Source organism: Hyperoodon ampullatus (assembly GCF_949752795.1).
Source record: "Hyperoodon ampullatus genome assembly, chromosome: 3".
NCBI lineage: Eukaryota > Metazoa > Chordata > Mammalia > Artiodactyla > Ziphiidae > Hyperoodon > Hyperoodon ampullatus.
The window spans coordinates 112909637-112925106 of record NC_136916.1 but is presented as its reverse complement, the minus strand read 5'-3'; the positions used below and the strand labels follow the sequence as shown (position 1 = coordinate 112925106).

The following is a 15470-nucleotide window of genomic DNA, read 5'->3' as shown; positions in this document are numbered from 1 at the left end:
AAAAATTGATTTTATTACTCTCCTAAAGAACGTGGGGGGTTTTTTTGGTTTTCTTTTTTTTTATTTCTCCCAGATTTATTGCCTAATTATAGTCTCAAGGAAATAGTTTCTTATTTCTGTTGTTTAAAGTTTAATGAACTTTAAAACGTGCCAAATTTCTTTTTATCCCACCTGGATGAAAATAAGGTATAGAATGAATATTCAAGGGAGGAGAGGTTTTGTTTGTTTTAATAAAGAAGTTGAGACCTGGTAAAAGCAAAACGTTCTGTTTGGATTCTAACTGAATAAAAATAGTAGGCAGTAGTTTAGAGAATTTTAAAGGAAGTTGTCTGGCAGGATCCCAGATTCAGCAACTATCAGCAGTCTCCAATGAGTGCCCTTAGAGCACCACAGAGAAACATAGATAGGAAAGTTAAGTTTCTAATTTCCTGTTATCCTAGGTATGATACTTGTTTAAAATGGCAAACCTTTCTTCTTTGGGCCATAGATTTGTATTTCTAGAGAAGAAATATCTTAATCAAAGTACCTGTATTCAACAACAAGTGAATATTTTAAAGCATTTTGTTATTGTGGTTATCTTCATGTTTAAACAGTTTAAAAGAAACTCTTGTAGTTAACATGACATTGTCCTAAGATTAGAAATAGGTTTTTCATATTTTATTTATGTACTTAGAAATTAAATTGTCTTTAAATCAGTTGATTACCTTTATTTTTTTATAATTTATTTATTTATTTGTTTTTGGCTGCATTGGGTCTTCGTTCTGCACGTGGGCTTTCTCTAGTTGCGACGAGCAGAGCCTACCTTTCGTTGTGGTGCGCGGGCTTCTCATTGTGGTGGCTCCTCTTGTTGCAGAGCACAGGCTCTAGGCATGCCGGCTTCAGTAGTTGTGGCACACTGGCTCAGTAGTTGTGGCTCGTGGGCTCTAGAGTGCAGGCTTGGTAGTTGTGGTACACGGGCTCGGTAGTTGTGGCTTTCAGGTTCTAGAGCACAGGCTCAGTAGTTGTGGCACGTGGGCTTAGTTGCTCTGCAGCACGTGGGATCTCCCCAGACCAGGGCTCAGACCCGTGTCCCCTGCATTGGCAGGCAGATTCTTAACCACTGTGCCACCAGGGAAGTCCCTCATTATCTTTATTTTGACTATAGGATTCTAAAAAATACGAGAACTTCGCATTGATAATTTTAAAGCACTAAAATGTTTAAAGTTCTGGAATATCAAGATATTTTACACAGAGAAGAAGTTATTACTGATCTTGTGTATGTGTTGTTTATGGTTACTTTTCAATATATTTTGCACCTAATTGCAAAGAATGAATTACTTAATTCACCTGAAGATTGCTTCACCCTTGACTGTACATTGCAATCGTTGGGACAACTTTTTAAAACGTAGATTCTGACTTAATAGTAATGGTATGCATACTACATTGGGCACTGAAATTTTAAAAAACTCCTTAGGTGATTCTGGTGTACAGCCAGGTTTGAGAACCACTGCTAAAAATGCTATAAAATAATGTAGATTATGAGTTGATGGAGAGAGAGGAAAAGGATAGTTATAGTTCTCAGTAGTGAAAATTTTCACCATTATACACCCTCTCTGAAAGTATAAGTAAGGTAAATCAGCATTTTCAAATTTTATGTCTTTGCTGTTTACTCAGTTACCTATGTGTTTTTATTTCATCCAGACTCAAAACTTTTAATATCTAATTTCATTCTGAACTAATAATTATATGTTATAATTGATACTACTTAGGAATACCAATTCAGTATTACTGAAAACTGGTCATCTCCATCTTCCTGAAGATTCAGAATGTTTTGTTGCGATCTCTGTCAGAATTTGGGGGTAAAGGGTGGAGAAAAATATTTTGGGCTCTGGTAGTCTCATTTACAGTCTTTGGCCCATGAATGTGGGTAAGAAAATAGTACAGGTCAGGTTTTATTATAATGTAACAAAATTCTCAAGCTCTAACCTTAAGTATTTTTACTACTTTCAACATGACACACAGTTCCATTATAGCAGGTGACTATGATGTGATCTAATAATGATGTTTTAGGTTTTAAATTCATAAGGCTGACCATATGGTTATCCTTAATTTTTCTTCCTGCAGGCAATTTGGGCATAAATATATTCTTGAAACATAATGACTTAAATATAATCTTGGAAAACAGGCAGAAAAAACTTTTATATGATACATTAATCATGTTATTTATAATAAAAATTAGAAATGGCCTAAATGTCCCAAACTAGGGAACTGGGTAAATAAGGTATTTTATTGCCAGACTATATAATACTAATAGCTATTTTAAATTATTTCAGTACATGTGGAATCTAAAAATACAACAAACTAGTGAATATAACAAAAAAGCAGACTCACAGATACAGAGAACCATCTAGCAGTAACCTGTGGGGAGAGGGAAGGGGGATGGGGCAATATAGGGGGAGGGAATTAAAGGTACCAACTATTACGTGAAAAATAAGCTACAGGGATATACTGTACAACTCAGGGAATATAGCCAATATTTTAAAATAACTTTAAATGAAGTATAACCTTTAAAAATTGTGAATCACTATATTGTACACCTGTAACATAATATTGTACATCAACTATACTTCAATTAAAATAAAAAAGAAATATCACAGGAGGCCAAGATAAAAAAGAGGAAAAAAATTATTTCAGTGCAGTAATTAATAAGATGGGATTAATGTTTAGGAAAATGAAAAAGAGTTACTAACAGAGTGTATACACTGTGATCCCAGTTTTCTAAAAATGATATCCATATACCTGGGGTGGGAACGGGACCCGGGAGAGACTAAAACAAAGATGCCCAATGTTAATAGTGGCTCTTTCCAGATGGTGGGATTATGGGTGAATTTTATTTTTCTTTCCTGTGCTTTTCTGAGTTTTTCAGGTTTATTATGATGAACAGAATTAACCTTGAAATAAGGAAATAAATATTTAACTAAATAGACTACTTAGAGTTACCGTGGTTTTTCCTCAAATTTTTAGTGATCCACCATGTTTATTATATTCTCTGAGTTGATTTTATGTATATTGCTTTCCTCAAGTCATACACATGTAACTTCACACCTTCCCTTTTTTCTGACTTAACTTCTTCCACAGCTGGGTTTTTTAAAGCACAATACCCATATCTATTCTGTTTCGATAACAGAATTGTCATTTGGAACAAAACTGTATTTGGGTCTTGTGGCCTCACCAGAATGATAGAGATTTAGTTACAGGCTCAGAGATACTATTGCAAGTACGTTAGAGTTGAGTAAAAGTATACCCATGTGCCATCTTCAGCCAGTCATGCCCTGTTTTCACTCACTGGGTGCAACTGTCCTTTATATTGTTCAACAAGCACATTTGACTGTTGACTACTTGCCAAACCCAGATACTAGAGAGATGAAGATAAGTTATAAGGTCTGTGCCTACCATCAAGATAGTTCACAATGGAAGAAGTATTCTTAAACATTATTACAGTTTTCCTGATTTAAAGGGAGAGAAGAGGGGGAAAGGAAGTTCAGAGCTCTGAAGCAATGTTTCTAAACATTGGAGAAATTGGTGGGAAAAAATGGGGTGATTTATTTCATGGTTACATATCTTTAATCTCAACAAATGGATTTTAAAAAAGGACATGAAAAACAATTTATGGAAGCTACATTAAAACCCATGGACACATTCAACCCCACACCAAAAGTAATGTGCATATATTCATCATAGTCAGAATTGTGAAAATAAGAAATTTGCTCTCCACCAGTAGGAGAATGGTTGAATAAATTGTAGTATGTGTGTAGTAAAATTTGGCTTCCTGAAAATTATCAAAGAATAAAAATGATTTGAAAAGTGCTAAAGAGGTCATGTTAAGTGAGAAAAGCAAGTGTAAAAACTGTTATATATAGTTTGATCCCAAGTACATGTTTAAGGTATGGTTGGGGTTCAAAAGGCTGTGCTGCTTCTCATTAACTGAAGTCAGTGCTACCTTTAAAATGAAGGAATGTATTTGAATCCAGTAAGTCCTGTTACTAAGAGCAAAAATGTTGACGCAAGTGACTTTCAAAATATTTGTTTAGAAAATAGTTGCTGAAATAGCTGAATTTGCCCAGGTAAATCTGTATTAAGTGATGCATGTTATTTTTTCACAAAATAATGCTTCTCCCCCACTGTCATAATGACACATAATCAAAATATTTTTGCATTGGTTGTGATATATTTTCATTTCCTAAAATGCTTCAGTGTGTTTGACAACAGTTTATCTCATTTTAGTAGTTCCAACAAAAAGCAACAAAACAAATTTGTAGTGGATACTCAGTACTGCCCTTTGACTTACTTTATCTTTAAATCTTGTTTCTGATTTTAGGCTTCTCATACTGGAACAGCTTTTGGACAGTATAAAGCATACAAAAGGAGCTCGTCAACAAGTAGTTCAGTTACATGTTGTTTCTTCAGTTTCTAGTTTCTTGAAGGTAATTCTGTTCTTTAAAAATTCACGTTTGCTTTATTTTTTTTTTCCCCTAATGTATGGCCAACTAAGTAGATTGGGGAAAGTGTTTTTAAAGGGCTGGTCCCCCCCCCCCGATTTTTCTTAACGTTTCAGGATTTTTAATTCCCCTTTTACCTTTTTTTTCTTTTTTTTTGGCCACACTGCATGGCATGTGGGATCTCAGTTCCCTGACCAGGGATCGAACCCGTGCTCCCTGCATTGGAAGCACAGAGTCTTAACTACTGGACCGCCAGGGAAGTCCCTCCCCTTTTACTTTTTCTCCATATAAAACTTGTTAGTCAGAAATCAAACTTATAATCTTGGCTTAGAACCATGCTTTAACCTACCAACCCTAATATCCCAGATCTAGGATTGGCAGACTATGGCCTATGGATCAAATCTGGCTCATTGTTGCATTTATGGCTTGTTGTTTCTAAGTAAAATATAATAGGCTTCATTGATCATTTATTTTATGGAAATCCCCATTAATGTTCTTCTGAACACATATATACTACAGTGATAATTGATTACCATATTGTTTGCCTGGAGGTTTAAAATTCTAAAGTACTTCATGAGAAAAATTATGTATGTTTACTGTGGATTTTGGTATTCTGATTTTTTTTAAAGGAGTAATCACCAAATATGAACATATTTGGTTAACCAGAATATACATTCCAAACTGGATAAGAGAATTTACTAGAGTTGCAAGTTTGGATTGTTTTTTACATATTTCAGTATGTGGCTGGCTCTAAGGGACATTTGGGTCCAGAAGAAATGAGAAGACCTGTCCTCGCATTGGTGATGGGAGCCTTAGAAAGTCCCAGCCCCCTCTTGAGATGTGCAGCTGCAGAGGCATGGGCTAGATTAGCCCAAGTGGTTGATGATGGAGCTTTTACTGCTGCATTAGCTCAAGTTAGCTTTGACAAGTAAGTGAATTTCTTATTTAATACTCATGGACTATGTGTCAAAACTGGGTGTAGCTTGTTGGTTTGTTGGAACTTATGAAACTTCATTCTGATAATTAACTTTAAAAAATTGAGAAATGTGTATACTTTAAAATAAAGGAGAACTCCCCCCCACCCCACCTTGGCCTGCTTGTTTTGGAACATAAAACTGTTACTAGTTCTTTGGCTTTAGTTTTTATATGAGAAAGATCACTATCTATATGAGTGATGTAATAGGCCATCAGTGGACTCTGGGAGTAAGAAGCTTATGGAGTTTTTCATGTAAAATATAGATATAGGTAGTAAGAACAACCTAATGGAAAGAGAGAAGGCTGCAGGTCAGGAAACATAAACTATATTTCGTTTCTACTGGCTTTGTAACCATGAGCAGGTTACTTAATCCTCTCAACCTCTCAGTTTTCCTCTATTTCATATAGAAGGTTATTAATGCTACCCTGCCTACTAAGAATGTTAAGGTAAATGAGATAATAAATATGAAAGTAGTATGAAAAAATAAAACAACTGCAAATAAAGTTCATGGTTATATTATACAAATATAAAGCTATATTATTAGTGGTGGTAGTAATGCAGGCAGCACTTTCACCTTCTAGTCTGTTGAATATGTGTATCTTGATTTGGTTATGAGCTCAACGTCTGATGTCAGATTACTAACTCGGTTCAAATCCCAACTCTTCGATTTAATAGTTGGTTACTTTGTAAGAGTCACTTTGGCTAAAATGACTAAGTCACTTTGATTTCCTCATCTGTTAAAAGAAACTGATAATATCAGTAGTGTGAATCTCAAGATTGTTGAGCGGATTAAAGGACCAAATATAAAGCGCTTAAACTAGTATACAATTCATAAGAAAGCTCCTAATAAATAATGAGTTCTCTTACTATATTTAATTTTTAAATCAAAGTTCTTGAGTTGGAACTCTCTTTATATGGAATTAGAGTATCTCAGCAATGAGAGTTTTAAAGTATAACTTAATGATAAAGTAATAATGCCTGCCATATGAATTTAGTGTGTGTGTATTTCTGAGAGACATTGAAATTGCTTATATTTAAATAATTATTAATAATGGTAAAGACATTTTTATTTAAAATTTTTTCTTTTCAAGATACCTTTCAGGTTATTTCAGAATTTTTTTTATCAGTTAACGGTAAATATATTTCTGAATTTTGCAACTCTTCATACAGAAAGTTTGCCTAAGTGACAGTGTGCGTGCATTGGTTTTGTTTCAGTAATTGTCATTTATTTTTGTTTCCATAATCACAGACTGAAGTCAGCAAGGGACGCAGTTACCAGAACAGGACACTCATTGGCTTTGGGATCCCTACATAGGTACTTGGGAGGAATAAGTTCTTCTCAACATTTGAATTCTTGTGTTGGAATCCTTTACACTTTATCTCAGGACAGCACTTCTCCTGATGTGCAGGTAAGTACTTCATGTGATACCTTCCTTGAAATTCTTGATTTGTAGATAATGCAGATTATGTTTTTATTGACCATTACTAATTTATAAAATAATTCTTGCTCCATAATAAAATCAAAGCCATTGTTAACCTTGATGGATTTTTAAAATTCAAATCTCATTATCTTTATTTCATACTCAGTATCTAAAGTCAAATTCAATATCATTTTCTGAAAATGGATCTCCCTTCCATCTTAAAATAATGTCTACTATTTTGTAGAGCTTAACAGGTATCATGCATTGTATTACATTCTTCTAAACATATGAACATATTTAATCCTCACAGTAATCTAGTATGTATATTCCCATTATACAGAAAGAAAACTGTGGCTTACAGAAGCTAAGTACTTGCTCACAGCTAAAAAACTGGAGTCAGGTGAAGAACATAAGTCATGGACTCTGAACTCATGTTCTTAACCACTTTACCATATTATTATACATATCTTACCCATTTCTGTCAATCATCATTCTCCTGATATCTTAATCACATCTTGAATGATTGTTATTCTTCCTGCTTTTTTAATCCCCTTATTGTATCTCTGTCCCCCCGTGTGTCCCTAATTACTACAGTAGCCTCCTACCTGATCACTTTATGTTTAAGTTCTTTTCAACTCTCCTTAGATATGAAGCCAAAAATGTTTTCCTGAAAGATTTTCATCTTGCCACTTCCTTACTGAAAAGCTGGGGAAACTGCTTATTGCTTCTTAAATCAGCTTCTCATTGAAGTCCCATCAACTGACCCAGAAACTTTCTCTGTTATTAACCCAAAGTACTGGTCTTCTCCTAAGCTGATCTTCCTACTTTCCTCCCACACATGTCATTCTCGTATCTGCACTTAATGTTTTTCCTATTGCTCTCCTCTCTTTCTATTCCTTTCTGATAACCCACATTTTTTAGTATTCTAACATCCAGTTTAACCACCTTCCTGTTAAACTTCAACATCCAACATAGCTTTCATTCTTGAGTTACCATATTACTAATAGTTTTCTTTTTTTCACATCATCTATTACTTGAGTTGATTTATAAGGTGTTCCATTCTTTCTTTCTTCATTCCTTTAGTACGGTACTTTTTGCTTCTGTTTATTATATTTCTCCTTTTCCCCTTCAAGAAGTCTGTTCTGAACACACGTCCTTTTATATTGACTACCTTTTGTTGATTAATTTAAATTATTCTTTCCATGGCCTCCAGTGTCATCAAATCTGACTCTTCTTGATTGCTGCTATCTCTCACCTAATGGGAGTTCATTTTTGTAGCATTTAAAGTACTGTAAGCTTTTCATATACATCTATTGATAAGAGGGGTAAAAGTTTCTCAATTGATTTCCTAAAAGGAGGACTCTTCAGATACTTCTTGTTATAAAAAGTTCAAGCATACATAAAAGTAGAGAACATGCTATAAGGAACCTCTTATACCCATCATCTAGCTTCAGTGGTTATCAGTGTATGGCCAGTCTTGTCTGAACCAGAGTTGCCAAACTTATTTTATAAAGGGCCAGGTAGTAAATTATTTAGGCTTTACATGTTATACAGTCTCTGTCAGCTGCTCAATTCTGCCATTATAGCAGGGAAGCAGCCATAAATAATATGTAAACAGATGAGCATGACTGTGTTTCGACAAAACTTTATTTCTAAAAATAGGTGGCAGGCAAGATTTGGCTCAAAGGCATTTTGTTTAATATATAAATACATATTTATATATAACATGTATATTTATTTTATAAATATAAATATTTATAATATTTATTTTTATAAATATGTTTATTTTTATATATATATAACACTGCACCTGTTAGAAGTGTGCATCTCTGTGAATAAAGTATAGAAACTGAATACACCATGTAACCAGCACCTAGATCAAGAAGCAGAACAATACCCCAAACACTCTCCTCATGTTCTCTTCTAGTACTACCTGTCCCACCAAGGATAACCACTATCCTAATTTGCAACAGCATATATTAGTTTTGCCTGCTTTTATACTTTATATCAATGGAATCATATGGTATGTACTTTTTTATGTCTGGTTTTCTTCAACACTGTTCAAGAGATTTGTCTGTAATTATTGCATGTAGTTGTAGATATTGTTGAATCTGTTAAAAACTTGAATTTTCATTCTCTATATAGATTAAACATTAAACAGTTTTCAACAAACCAGATTTAGTTCAAGCTGTTAGCTAAAGAACCAAACACTGTATGGAATTCTTAGTGCTGAGATATATGCACATATGCCATTCTAAATTAGGCACTTGTCTCTCGATTGTTTTTTACTGGATATTTAAAGAGAAAAATTTTCTTAAAACTCCTGAAGTTCTCCATTTCTCTCTCCAAGTTAGTAATAACACACAAATACTTTACTGTGCTATTACGTTATCACTTGCTTCAGCAAAAGAACAACTCATTGTGTTTTATGTTTCTTAATGCTGCTATAACATTTTAAATTGTTTTTCTCTGTCTTCACAGACCTGGGCACTGCATTCTCTCTCATTGATAATTGATTCTGCTGGCCCACTCTATTATACACATGCAGAACCAACCCTTTCTCTTATTATTATGTTGTTGTTAAATGTGCCTCCTACTCATGCTGAAGTTCACCAAAGCCTTGGTCGTTGTTTGAATGCCCTTATTACTACACTGGGTCCAGAGCTACAAGGTATGCATAGCTGCTTTTGTGATGTTTTACATAAAAATATATGCGTAAAAATGAATTCAGTTCCTATTATTGACTCAAACATTTCTCAATAAAGTGAAGTTTAGCAGAATGCTCTTTTCAAATATATGGGCAGAATGTTGAGAACAGTCTTGGGAAGACTTTGACTCTTAGATGATGACATGATAGAAAAAACATAGAAACTTAATCTAAGCTTCACCGACTATTACTTAATTGGGTGACTTTGGGGAAATCCTCATGTCTCTAAGCTTTAGTTTCCTCTTCTATCAAATAAGAGAAAATTTGAAAAACCCTTGTGATTGGCACATAGTAGGTGCTCTGTATATTTTGTTAAAATAAATGCTAGTCTTATTTTTCTTACCTTGAAAAGATAAGGAGTACCATATTTAGAAAGATTAGATATGTCCTAAAAATGCTTCTCTTAACAAGTAAAATGACAGACATGAAATGGAGTAGTTTAAAGAACTCTATTCTCTTTTAAGATATAAATGACAAAGCCCCAAAACTCAGTTATTCTGATCTATTCAAATGCAAAGTACATGATTTTAATATATGAAAGCAACTCTCAACTAATACAAGCAGGGTGAAGTTTATTAGCACTTTCTAATTCTACTTTTCATGAAAATTTGATGTAAATTTTCAGATAGTCTGAAAGTTCTGCAGATAGTCTTAGGTTCTTCTTTGCCTAATGATTTGTGTTACCATAAATCTTTCAGACTAAAGATAACATAATCTAAAAATCTATAACCTGGATTGTCCCTGCTTTTGTAGAAGAAATTCACTTCACAGAACCTTAAGTTAAAGATCGGGGGAAAAAAGAAATTTTAAGCCCAGTAATATATGTTTAAAGGGTAATGATTTTATAGGCCGATTATTAAAAGCTTTCTGTTTTCATTTTAGGTAACAGTACTTCCATTTCTACCCTAAGGACTTCCTGTCTGTTGGGTTGTGCAGTGATGCAAGATAACCCAGACTGCCTTGTCCAAGCTCAGGCCATCTCATGCCTTCAGCAGCTTCACATGTTTGCTCCACGACATGTCAACTTGTCTAGCCTGGTCAGCTGCCTCTGTGTGAGTATAAAATTGTATATGTCCTTAGCTTCTATTATTGGAAATTTAAATTTAATTATTCTCTAGACTGTACAATAGCTATTTTCCCTCAGTTCTGGTCTTTTTTGGGCGGTGGGGGGCAACTTCATATAATCATATCTTTTTTATTTATTTTTTTTTTTTTTGCGGTACGTGGGCCTCTCACTGTTGTGGCCTCTCCCGTTGTGGAGCACAGGCTCCAGACGCGCAGGCTCAGCGGCCATGGCCCACGGGCCCAGCCGCTCCGCGGCATGTGGGATCCTCCCGGACCGGGGCACGAACCCATGTCCCCTGCATCGGCAGGCGGACTCTCAACCACTGCGCCACCAGGGAAGCCCCCTATAATCATATCTTAAACCTCTCATATATTGATTCATTTTTCTTCCATTAATGTTGAACTTAGTATTTGGAATATTGATTCATTAATCAGTAAAGACATACTGAGTGCTAATATCGCAGGTAGTATATAATGCTATAGGACATGGAAATATTTATGTGGTAACATCTATTTTTTCCTACTTCTTCTTCCTCTTTCCCAAATTATTACATATAAAGTTCTTTTCATCCCAGATGGGCAAATAATATTTTTCCTTAATATTCTAGCAGCATATGCATCAATATCTGAGTTCTAATAGTGTGTCTAATGACTATAGAAAGGTGAAGGTGATCAGTAAAAAAGTTCTGATGAGATGGTTCGTAATCATCAGTGGTTTTAAGATTTACCTTGAGCATCACCAGTTTCTATCTGGACTTGCCTGAAAAAGTTGAGTTACACTTGGAGTCAAAACTTGACACTGAGGACTTCCCTGATGGCACAGTGGTTAAGAATCCGCCTGCCAATGCAGGGGACATGGGTTCGAGCCCTGGTCCGGGAAGATCCCACATGCTGCGGAGCAACTAAGCCCACGCGCCACAACTACTGAGCCTGCACTCTAGAGCCCTCAAGCCATAACTATTGAGCCCATGTGCCAAAACTACTGAAGCCTATGCACCTAGAGCCTGTGGTCTGCAATAAGAGAAGCCACTGCCATGAGAAGCCCATGCACCCCAACGAAGAGTAGCCCCCACTCACCGCAACTAGAGAAAGCCCACACACAGCAATGAAGACCCAATGCAGGCAAAAAAAAAAAAAAACAAAAAAACAAACAACTTGACACCGTTGCTTTTCAACTTTTTCTGCCCCTGTAATGTTCACAGCACACTCCCCTTAGTAACATGACAGTTGAGAATCATTACTTTAGACAGACCTTTCATTTTCAAGCTTAAGACAAAATGTGCATTTCAGACCTTGAAAGAACCTCAAACATCAGTAAAACCAACCTTCTCAATAAAAATATAAACTAAAGACCACAAAGTGAAATATTTTGCCCAAGGTAACATACCTAGGTAGTAGTAGCTCTAAGCCTAGAATCCAGGTTTCTGAACTCCTTGTCCAGTTCTCGTTTCATTATTTCATATTGACTTTGTAGTTATGGACCCTCTTAGCTCTGCTCCCTCCTATCTATGTGGCCTTAGGGACGTCCCATAACCTCCTCCAGCCTCAGTTATCGTGTCTGTAAAACACAAGGATTACACAAGATGCCGCCTATAAATACACTTGTCCTCGGCACTTAATAACCACTCAGTAAATTGTAATTGTTTTTATTTTCTTAACATGTAACTTAAACATAGAATTGTATTTATCTCCATATTGATTTTCATAGTCGTAATTATGTAAGACTCTTCAAGAGAGGACATGACTGACTTTTCTGATAGAAACTTTGGTTTCTATCTGGGTTAAACATGTATTAGAGAAAACAGCACTTACTGGAAAAGAATTTTACCTTTATCATTCAGCAACTTTTCCCCAGGAATATTGCTCTTTATATTTGAAGAACAATTGCCAATACCAGTTACTGAAAAATACCCACTACTTTGCAAGTTGATCTAACTTTCTACTCTCCATTTAAATATAACAACACTGGGACTTCCCTGGTGGCGCACTGGTTAAGAATCCGCCTGTCAATGCAGGGGACACGGGTTCGAGCCCTGGTCCGGGAAGATCCCACATGCCACGGAGCAGCTAAGCCCGTGCGTCACAACTACTGAGCCTGCACTCTAGAGCCTGCAAGCCACAACTACTGAGCCCACGTGCCACAACTACTGAAGCCCACACGCCTAGAGCCCGTGCACTGCAACAAGAGAAGCCACTGCAATGAGAAGCTCAAGCACCGCGATGAAGAGTAGCCCCCTCTTGCCACAACTAGAGAGAAAGCCCTGCATAGCAACGAAGACACAACATAGCCTAAATAAATAAATAAAAACAATACTGCCATTTTTTCTTCTTGAATCATAGTAGAAAATGTCCATTAATACCCTTTTAAAATTTCTTCTTTAACTGATACATGAATTCATTTATTAAGTAAAGTTTATTGAGAAATAAAGAGCAAGACTAACTACTAATTCATGGTGAATTAGATCTGATCAAATTCGGTACTCTTTTCTTTTACCAGACTGAGAAGGTTACAAACAAAGAATAGAGACTGTTCTCAGATCTTTCTTTTAGGAACATTCAGAGCAACTGAGAAAATCAGAGGTAACAATTACAGGTCTTATTCATGTTACTCATAATAATTAAGCTATAAAATGATTTTTCTTATACAGAAATTAAATTCAAAAATTGCTATCACTAGCAATTTTGTGTTAGCAAAACTTGTGTTAATTTTGTATCTTAATATTTTGATTAGTAAAGCTTTCATTCTAAATTTATTATTGTATTTTAAAGTATGCCCTGTAGTAAGAAAATTGGGGCTTCCCTGGTGGCACAGCAGTTGAGAATCCACCTGCCAATGCAGGGGACATGGGTTTAAGCCCTGGTCCTGGAAGATCCCACATACCGCGGAAAAACTAGGCCCGTGTGCTACAACTACTGAGCCTGTGCTCTAGAGCCCACAAGCCACAACTATTGAGCCCTTGTGCCACAACTACTGAAGCCCGCGCACCTAGAGCCTGTGCTCCGCAACAAGAGAAGCGATCACAATGAGAAGCCCGCGCACTGCAGGGAAGAGTAGCCCCCGCTTGCCACAACTAGAGAAAGCCTGCGGGCAGCAACGAAGACCCAACACAGCCAAAAATAAATAAATAAAATAAATAAATTTATTTTTAAAAAATTGCTTTTGCTTTCCTATTAACAACTTTATGATCAGGTTTCTTTTCTACATAGAACTTAATTATTTAGCATGAAGTGTTTTCATATTAACTGAAACTCTATTCAGAATACATTTAATCATTAGGAAGGAATCTTACTGCAAAGGGTTTTCTTCTAACTGCATGCTATTTAACTTCCATTCTGAACTTGGCGTTAGCTACACTTGCAATTCTGACTACTCACAGTTTTAAAACTTGGCTTCCAAGAGTAAGAAATCTATAATTAACTTGTGATGAGGTAAACCATTAACTTGGTCCCTTGCTGGACACCTGTTCATGTGAATGTAATCCAGATCACTCCTTTCACACTCATGTCTACTTGTTCTGGTTTTGTTCCTGAGGCTTAATGAAAGATTCCAAAGGAAAACCTAATTACACAAATGTGCATTTTGAAATTATTGTATTTTTTATATCTTTACATCTTGAGTTGACTTTTTAAAATCTTACCTCAACTCATATTTTAAGTTGGAAAATGAAGTATTTATGGCATATTTTTTAAAGCTGAAGCTAAGCCAGTTTGAATGATAGCTCTATCAACATTTACATTTTAATGCTTAGCTGACTGTTGTCAAAGTCATCCTAGTATTTATCTTTTGGTTTTGTCATGACCAGTCTGTCATTTGTTTTTGTGCAGGAGATCTTGTTGGATAATTCTGTGTTGGTAGGTCCCTGACCCTCGATTCCTAACTTTTTTTGAGGTTTGCAGTGCTGTTTCTTTGTGTTGTTGTTTTTTTTTTTTGGTTGTAGATGTTCTTGTTTTCCTCTGCATCTCTTTGTTTAAGCTAACCATTAATGCAAAGTCCAGTGTGTATAGCATGTTACATGGTGTTATTTAATACCCATGTAAACAAATCCTCCCTAACCTTCTCCAGCTGGTGCACTCACTCCTTGCACTTAATTTTGCATCATTTTGATTTAATATATTCATTTCAGGAAGGAATTGTAATTACAGTTTGATTTAATTTCTGTATTTTGCTTGCTTGATTTGTTTGCCTTAATCCACTCTATTCCTCTTCCCAATATAAATGCTAGAGAATGACATGGAAATATTAAGCGTCCCATTTTGCTTTGTGTGACGGCCTTTAATATTTTTTCTACCAAAGCAGTAAAGAGTACTTTTGAGCATGCTTTTTCTAAAAGATTGTTTGACTAGCCTGAATAAACGCTGCACCTGCCTTGTATTATATGCTTGTAAAACTCCAGTTAAAGTAACTAGTAGATTTATTAACTTTTCTTTAAAATTGTCTTAATAGAGTGCTTTTTTTGTCGTTGTTAAATATAGCCGTAATCTTGGGCATGAATAAACCTAATTGTTTACATTTTAACTTCTCTGTTATCCTGTGTACTAGTTTCTAACAGCAGAGTTCTTAAACATGACTAGAATGACATGACCTTGAGACTTTGTGAATGGCATTCCTGTCTTTCCACTTTTGAGTTCATGATATAGCTTGAGGGTATAATAGAACATATTTATAAAGCAGTTCTCATCTGTATGTTTCACTGCTAATATATTCACAAACTTTTCTTGCCTTTTATCTTCTGATAAAATTAAGGATTTAGCTCTCTTTGCATGTATCATATATCACAAACCAGCTGCCACTACCTACTCTTTTCCTCAGAATTTTGCCTCTG

General features: G+C 35.5%; 1 protein-coding gene across 2 annotated transcripts in view; it reads left to right on the top strand.

The window, feature by feature from the left end:
* HEATR5A (HEAT repeat containing 5A) overlaps positions 1-15470 on the top strand; it is a gene marked incomplete at both ends in the record, with an annotated part of 101240 nt that overhangs the window by 55508 nt on the left and 30262 nt on the right. For both annotated transcript variants that reach the window (XM_079698964.1, XM_079698963.1), the window contains 5 exons: positions 4358-4463; positions 5216-5406; positions 6704-6863; positions 9357-9546; positions 10465-10634. In XM_079698964.1, coding sequence (XP_079555090.1) covers positions 4358-4463; positions 5216-5406; positions 6704-6863; positions 9357-9546; positions 10465-10634 — 817 coding nt within the window. The remainder of the gene's footprint in view (positions 1-4357; positions 4464-5215; positions 5407-6703; positions 6864-9356; positions 9547-10464; positions 10635-15470) is intronic.